The sequence below is a fragment of the Strongylocentrotus purpuratus genome, unplaced genomic scaffold (assembly GCF_000002235.5).
Source record: "Strongylocentrotus purpuratus isolate Spur 01 unplaced genomic scaffold, Spur_5.0 spur5_scaffold_10, whole genome shotgun sequence".
Taxonomy (NCBI): Eukaryota; Metazoa; Echinodermata; class Echinoidea; order Camarodonta; family Strongylocentrotidae; genus Strongylocentrotus; species Strongylocentrotus purpuratus.
This window is the reverse complement of record NW_022145595.1, coordinates 21,921,499-21,929,767: the sequence shown is the minus strand read 5'-3', so window position 1 is coordinate 21,929,767 and position 8,269 is coordinate 21,921,499. Positions and strand designations below refer to the sequence as shown.

The 8,269-nt window shown below is 36.5% G+C and overlaps 1 protein-coding gene across 1 annotated transcript; it reads right to left on the bottom strand.

Moving 5' to 3' along the window:
• Window positions 1-6,086: 6,086 nt before the first annotated feature.
• LOC105436410 (uncharacterized protein K02A2.6-like) lies at window positions 6,087-6,872 on the bottom strand. The gene has a single exon (XM_011669647.1). It carries the CDS (start codon window positions 6,870-6,872, stop codon window positions 6,087-6,089), a length of 786 nt encoding a protein of 261 aa, XP_011667949.1.
• Between the last annotated feature and the right edge of the window lie 1,397 nt (window positions 6,873-8,269).

Here is an 8,269-nt window from a genome sequence, read left to right as displayed (position 1 = left end):
TAGCAGTAAGGGATGTTCCTTTGTCTACCTGAGGAACTGTATATTTTGTCCGCTTTCATTGTCAGTCATGTTCATAGTGATAGTTAAGTTACACACAGCCTCATCAACTCGAGTGCGGATATCGTAAAATGAACGCATGCATCATTTGTATAATAATCAGAAGATTCAGCCCACGAATCCAGTCATAAAAATCATCGTTTAAAACCATATGAATAATTATGCGTACCAATTTTTCACTAGCTGCAGTCAAAACTCTTCTGAATCCAAGATATAAGATGGCGACGTCGCGTCGTCGATCGGGAATTCAAATATGGCTCGAGAATGCGCATTTTGGATGACGTCACGAAAGCATGCGCGCGCATGCATACAGCCTCACTTTCAAGTTGACTCACTTTTTTCTTCTAAAATGCTCTTATGTCGATCTTGACTCATTTTTTACGACCATGTGAGTCAGTCGAAGCATTTTGCAAATGCGTCAGCTCATGATTGACACACTGGTGAAATATAAATGAGTCAATAGAGACTCATTGGTTGTTACTAATGAGTCAATTTACACCTGACTCACGAAAATTATGCTTAAATGTGTCAAATGACTCACTTTTTGTTGTGGGTGTACACATTTCCCTTTGATTATAATTTATGCAACGCCAGTACGGTTGCTGATTTCCACGAAGGATGTAAGTTTTAGGATATTTGTCCAGCACTTCTCAAAATGCATAGAAGTACCTTTCTCTTGGGCATATTTCTATGCATTTTGAAAAGCGTTAGTCCAAAATCGAAGATTTTCAAAATGGTGTTTGGGATGTGAAAATGGACCAAGTGACTTTAATTTCTTGAACATGCAAGATTTACTACATGCATCTTCTCGGCGCATCTTAAGAAGAAGATCTAGGAATGCGATTCTCTTGCTTCTCCTAGCAACCGTATCATCATCAACATCATTATTATCCGCGTGAGTATCATTCGGAGACTCCTTCAGTCTTTCTGGTATCATCTATGTGATAATTTATGTTAATAATATAGAATATAGTTTTTTAAAAATAATTATAGTGTCATGACTCTAAGATTATTGATAATAAAGAAACAAATTAAATAGATAACTATATTAACATTATTATTACTACTACTGCTGCTACTACTACTACTACCTACTACTCCTAATACTACTTCTACTACTACTTAAACTACTACTACTAATAATAATAATATTGATAATAATAACAATAATTACAATTTATTATAGCTGATTACGTGAAAATACATTTTAACATATTATTGTTTTACCCTTGGTTAACGGATTTCAACCCCTCACAAAAATCAACATTGTTTTTAATAACTGATCATTACTTTTGAGTTTGGGTAGATTTCGTGAAAGCTGGAGATATTACGTAATGAGGTGCGAATTTATATTGTGGGTCCATACAAAGTACAAAACAAGACAGATTGGGATTGTCGAGATTCCATTAACGTGGTGAATACAAGCTTGTAGTTTTATCACCATAGATTCAGACTGCCCATGTTGTGTAATGGCTTAACACAGAAAATAATCATGACGGCAGAAAACTTTGTGGCAGATAAAAACAAACATTCATGAAAAAATTAGTACTTTAAATTTTTTTTTTTTTTTTAATTCCAAACATAAAATACATGATCATGTTTGTGTTAGTACATTTTCAACACTCTCAAAATATTTTTTAAAGTGAAACCATTTTTGTTTCAATTTATTCTCTCTGAGATTTGTTTGGTATATATTTTTTTCCATTTCATAATAACGTTTTAAAGCTGATAAAATGTTATCAATTGATGGTCGTTGATTTCGTAATTTAGCTGAAAATATTTCTTATCTTACAACCATCAAAACACAGTTGAGTGCATTATTATTGCTACCGCAAAATCCAACCAATCTATTTTGATTTGTAAGTTTGATCCTTTCCCCCGTATTACGAAATATCCAGAACTCTAACTTCGACCATACTTCATTAGAATAGTTACAAAAGCAACAAAACATGTATGATAGTTTCATCATTGCTACTACAAAAAGTACACTTCTTGTCAGCCATCTCACCAAATCTTAACAGACTGTCCTTCATATATAATATTCTATTAAAAATCTTGATTTGAAACCACCTCATGTTGATATCTATTGTTGACTGAAATGGAATTTGACAGTACGAACCCCAAAGTACATCTTGAAAATCTTAAAAACTTTTCCACTTTGTAAGAGCTTTACATTCTTTTTCTTTGATTTTAGAAAAGACTGATAAATATGTGAACAACCAGCATTTGTTTTCAACACAAGGTGCACGGCTTCGAGAATGATAGGTTCTAAGGCCTTACTAGGAGCTACATGTGTACTCATTTTAAAACCTGACGGAATTGCATTACAAAGACCATAGTACTGGAGGAAATTTGTTTGTATGTCAAATCTCCGCTGAAACTCAAAAGATGAAAAAAAGAACCATCTATGTTTAGGATGTCGTTCACAAAACGTATTCCTCGTAAATTTCAAGCCCCAAAACATACCACTTTGTCATTCATTTTAATTTGGGGGTTATTCCAGAGAGGTTGACTTGCAATGTCGTCAATAAGAAGTTCGACCAAGTCTGACCAAGCGAAAAGGACCTCTTTCCAAAATGGATTTGGAGTCAAGTCTGCTAATTTTCTAAAATAATGTGAGCCCATATACAGGTGAAAAAATAGGTTTGGGGCAAGAATGAATTAAACATGTGAAAAGTGAAACTTTCTATCTGAGAATCAGTTACAAATCATCTAATCCAAGATATATCCAGGGATTTAGCATGAATGTAACTATCAATCATCTTAACCCCACCTTTATTATACGGTTGACACATTTGTTCTCGATTGATTTTATCAGGTTTGTTACCCCATATAAATGCATAAAAAGAACGATTTATATTTGTCAAATTTGCAAATTCGGTTCTGGAAGTGAAAGCAATAAATAGTTCAATTTTGGCACCAGCACAAATTTGACTAGAGTTATTCTTCCGAGGACAGTTAAGGTTCGTTTTGACCATGAAATAATTTGGCGTTTTATATCTTAATTTTTTTCAGTATAACTATGATTTACCATCTCTACTAAGTTAACCGAAAAATCTATTCCTAAGTATGTCGAATAACCTTCTGATACCCAATTTAATTTGTGCTCTGGCATTAGCTGTTTTTTGCAGGCTCTATTTTTCCCAATCCATATCACATGAGTTTTTGTAATATTGATCTTTAGGTTTGACATTTCTTTAAAATCACCCAATATTTTCAGTGAGCTCTGTAAATCTTCTTTTGTACCGTTAATGTCACAATGGTGTCATCTGCGTATTGTAGTAGTTTACTATTATTTCCCTGTAGATGCAAGCCAATTAAGTCATTGGAATGTCGAATCAAAATTCGTAATATTTCGCTAACAATTAAAAACAGGTATGGAGATAATGGGTCTCCTTGACGACACCCTTGTCCTGTAGTAAATCTTTCTGTGCAAAAACCATTCTTATAAAAGAAGATGCATTTGATAAAATAGATGAATCCATGTTTTCAGCGATGGCCCAAAATGAAAAAAAGTCAAGGACATTGATTAGAAACTGAGATATACAATCGAAGGCCTTTTCAAAATCAATCATCAACAACATGCCTGGAATTTCATTAAGTTTGGTATTTAATTATATATATTAAAGTAAACGAATATTTTCTCTGATAAAACAGCCTTTCAAAAATCCTTTTTGATTCTCATGTATCAAATGGGGCAATACTTGCTTTAATTGATTAGCTATGCACCCGGATGCTATTTTGTATATAATATTTAAAAGTGAAATAGAACGCCAATTCTTTAATAGTGTCGAGGCGTGTTTCCTTTAGGAATTAATGTGATTATTCCTAATTTTTGTGACTGCGAAAATTCTCCTGTAAAATGAGCGAAGTTCAAAGATCTGATCATGAACGTTTTAAAATATTGCCAAAAGAAACGAAAAAAATCAACGGTGAAGCCATCTTCCAGAGGGGATTTATTATTTGTCATACTTTTTAGCATTAAACAAACCTCACTTTCACTCAAAGGACCTTCTAATAATTTGGACAATTATGGAGTTAGCTTAGGAATATCTGGATAATTTAATAATGTGTCTATATCTACCTCTTCTGTGTCTTTCGTCTTATATGAGTTCGAATAAAATTTAAACATTTCGTTTGATATACCATCTTGTCCACTAATAACATCTCCATTTTCTGTTGACATTTGCCGTATTTCTTCATTTACTTCATTCTGTTTTTCCAAGTTTAAAAAATATTTTGATGACCTTTCTCCTAGCTCTATCCATTTGATTCTAGATCTCAAGATAATTCCATCATTTACTTTTAAGCGATACCCAATAAACAGAACACTAAAAAATAACCTCTTTTGGGAGTGTACTTTAAGTAATTTTTAAGTATGGTGCCTTTTGAACTAGATTTAAACGTTATCGACACGTGCCTTCATTTAAACAAAAAAGGTACTCCTGTTCACGTTTTTTCATCTAACCTAAAAACCACCAATTTATCACGCGACTGGAGTAACGTGATTCCACTTACCTCTGTAAATCAAGTGTTTATGACCAAATAACCCGTTGACCAAGCAACGAGTTTTTTTTTATCCGTTAACCGACGGTGGTGATACATAAGTAATTATTTGGTCTTTTGAGCACCTTTATCGATTGGTTTCATAGGTTATCCAAGGTTGGTGGTAATAATCACGTTACTTACACCGGCTAATCGTCTTATTGTTCTGTCCGTGAATCTCTGGTTGTATTAAATTAGTAATTTTGAGCTGTCTTACACACCTCTTTTGAATGGTTTCAAAGTTACCATAACTTTCTTGGTGATGATTGTTGTATCTCTGATACACTATAAGATGTGTGCATTACCTGAGAGTTAAGGGAGTGTCCTTTCTACTTGGCTGCTGGTAGTGAAGTGGCTTGGAAGTTCCACGCAGTGACATTCTTCCTATAGCGGTATTATAGCATGCTATTCAGGTATCTATATAATTGTCCTATTGTCCTATAGTGCATTACATTGGTATGCATTGCAGCTTGCATGTCTACTTTGTTGTTCTATATACATAACACTCCTTCCTCATCACATTGTTTGTTCAGCATCATCAAAATAAAATATCATTTCCATAATTCCGTGTATCTCATAGATTCCTCAGATATCGTCAAAATGAAATTTTCTTCTTTCAAGGACTTCCAAAGTTTTCATCTTAGCCCAAAATATTGATACCTCCTGGTAGTGAGTCAAATAAGTCATATGCTGCTCCACATGGAGATCCAACAAAATCAATGAATTAACACATGCATTTTAAAAGATTCCTTCTTGGAGTTAAAAACAAATATATGCATGCATTCTGCTCCGTTCTGTAGTTACTTATAATCCAGCCTGTTCGGTGGACGTCGATCACGAACAGGATTTCTGTTTATTCTCCCTGCGGATGTAGTTTGTTCCCGAGGAGGTGATGTTGGTCCATCAGACTGGTCATGTGATGCTAGTGTAATGGGTATATCATCGTCATCATCTAAGGTAGATGGAGGAAGGTCATTAATGGGTCCTCTTATGATTTGATCAAGATGAACCTGTTTTTGTTTATCACCAACTTGATATGTCGACATATCTTATTATAAGATGGGTAGAAGAATCCCTGCAATCTGATTGGTCAATTACCATGTAATTATTTTTACTGGATGCACGCGATATCGGCGATCGATACCACCGATATCGTTTTTTTAATAATTCTTTTTTTTTTCTTTTTTTTATATAATTTTTTTTTTTAAAGGTCATTTTTGATAATTATTTGTTTTTCGTGTTTGTTGATAATTATTATTTTTTATTTTTTAAGTTTACAGTTTAATGTGCACTGACAATTTTTTGTTTGTTTTTTTTATTTCATGATAAGTTTCATGAAATCATACTTTCCGGTAATTACCGGAAAGCATAGCTATGGCAAAATCATGCGTCCGGTAGTTACCGGAAATCATGATTTGCCATGCACCCGGTAAATCTGTAAAATAACAGATTTTTGTAAGTTTGACGATTTTTAGGGCCCCATTTTATAAAACAGATGATTCACAGGTTTGAACGCAACGTTCAGCAGCTCCGTTAGAAGAAGGATGATAAGGTGGAACTCGAATGTGATTCACTCCATTCTTCTTGAAGAACACGGCAAGATGTGCAGAAATGAATTGCGGTCCATTATCTGATACAAAGTGTGCAGGAAGTCCATGGGTAGCAAATATGTGCCGTAGTACATCAATCATAGCACTAGTTGTTGTAGTTCTCATTGGATAGACTTCCATCCATTTGGAGTAAACATCAACTAGTACAAAGAAATGTTGGCCATCTAGCTCTGCACAATCTGCATGAACTCGCTCCCAAACTCTTGAAGGCCATTTCCATGAATGAAGCGGCGCTTCCGTGGGCTGACTCCACATATTGAGACAAGTGTGACAATTCCTTGCCAGCGAGTCAATGTTCTTGTCCAAATTAGGCCACCAGAAGAAACTTCTAGCCAAGCTCTTCATACGACTCATATCGATGTGACCCTCATGTAGTTCTGTCAGCATCTTGGTCTGCAGACAATCTGGTATGATGTCTCTTAGTCCCCATATTAAGACATCTTGCTCCACTGAAAGCTCATGTCGGCGATGAAAATATGGTTCAAGAACATCATTGTCCACCGAGTTGGGCCATCCTCTCCGTGTATACTGCAACACTTGTAATAGAACTGGGTCCTTAGCTGTAGCAGTAGCAATCTCTTGGGATGTCAGTGGGAACTCATCTAGGTGAGTGTAATGGAAAATGCTCTCTTCCTCATCCTTAGGATGATTCACCAGCATAGGAAGTCAAGACAGGCCATCTGCATTCATATGCTGTGCACCGCTCTTGTACTTGATATCATAGCTTCCTCCGGCCTAATATGGTAACAAGTGGCCTGTGATCCGTCATCAATGTAAACTGACGTCCATAGATGTAAGGGTGAAACTTTTTCACTCCAAAGATCAGGGCCAAAGCTTCCTTTTCTAGCTGTGCATAATTTCTCTCACTGCTGGTTAGAGTGCGTGAAGCAAACGCAACCGGTCGCTGTTCTCCATTAGGCATGATGTGTGAAAGAACAGCCCCGACCCCATATGGTGAAGCATCGCAAGCAAGGCCCAGGGGAAGATTTACATCATAATGTGCGAGCACTTGGGAAGATACCAACTCATCTTTAGAAGCCTCAAATTCCTTCTCACATTCACGAGTCCATCTCCATGGCGTCTTGATTGATAACAATTCATTGAGTGGATGGATCACTGATGACAAGTTCGACAGCAATCTTGCATAATACTGCAGAATGCCCAAGTACGAACGTCGCTCTTGCACATTCTTTGGTCTTGGTGCATCTTTCACAGCTTGAACCTTCTCTAGGGTAGGATGCAATCCATCTGAGTCCACCACATAACCTATGTACTTTACCATTGTTTGCATGAACCCGCATTTGGGCAGCTTTAGTCGAAGTCCATTCTGTTCAAGGCGATGAAGTACAGCATTCAATCTTGCGAGATGTTCCGACTCTGTATTCCCTGAAATGAGCATGTCATTCAGAAAGCATACTACTCCCTCAAGACCTTGTAGAACTTGTTCCATGGCAGCTTGGAAAATAGCAGGTGCACTGGCCACTCCAAAAGGAAGTCGAGTATACTGGAAAAGCCCTCTATGAGTGTTGATCGTCAGATACTTGCGAGAATCTTCCTCTAGAGTCATCTGCTGATATGCATGTGATAAGTCAAGCTTGGTGAACCAACATCCACCTGCCAGGGTTGAGAACAAATCATGGGGGTTCGGTAGGGGGTACTTGTCGACATCCAAAACAGGATTGATAGTTGTCTTATAATCCGCACAGATTCTAATCGACTTGTCAGACTTCGGAACTACAACAATAGGAGCAGCCCAATTGCTGTGTGAAACTGGAATGAGAACTCCTTGTTCAACAAGTTTGTCAAGCTCAGTTTCTACCTTATTTCTCAAGGCATAAGTTACAGGTCTTACCTTATTGAAGCGGGGCTGTGCATCATATTTGACTTTTATCTTAGCCTTGTGATTTGTCATGCTTCCAAGACCTGGTTCGAACACTGCCTGATGTTTTCGTTGAATTTCAGACAGTCCATGTTGGGTACTTCCTTGAAATGGATCATCCTTCACTGGTGCAACTTTTAACACCGATCTGCAATTCGGCTGGATGCTTTCGAGCCAA

Bases quoted from the DNA above. Each gene is read 5' to 3' on its own strand.
- LOC105436410 (XM_011669647.1), bottom strand. From the start codon at position 6,872: ATGCTGGTGAATCATCCTAAGGATGAGGAAGAGAGCATTTTCCATTAC.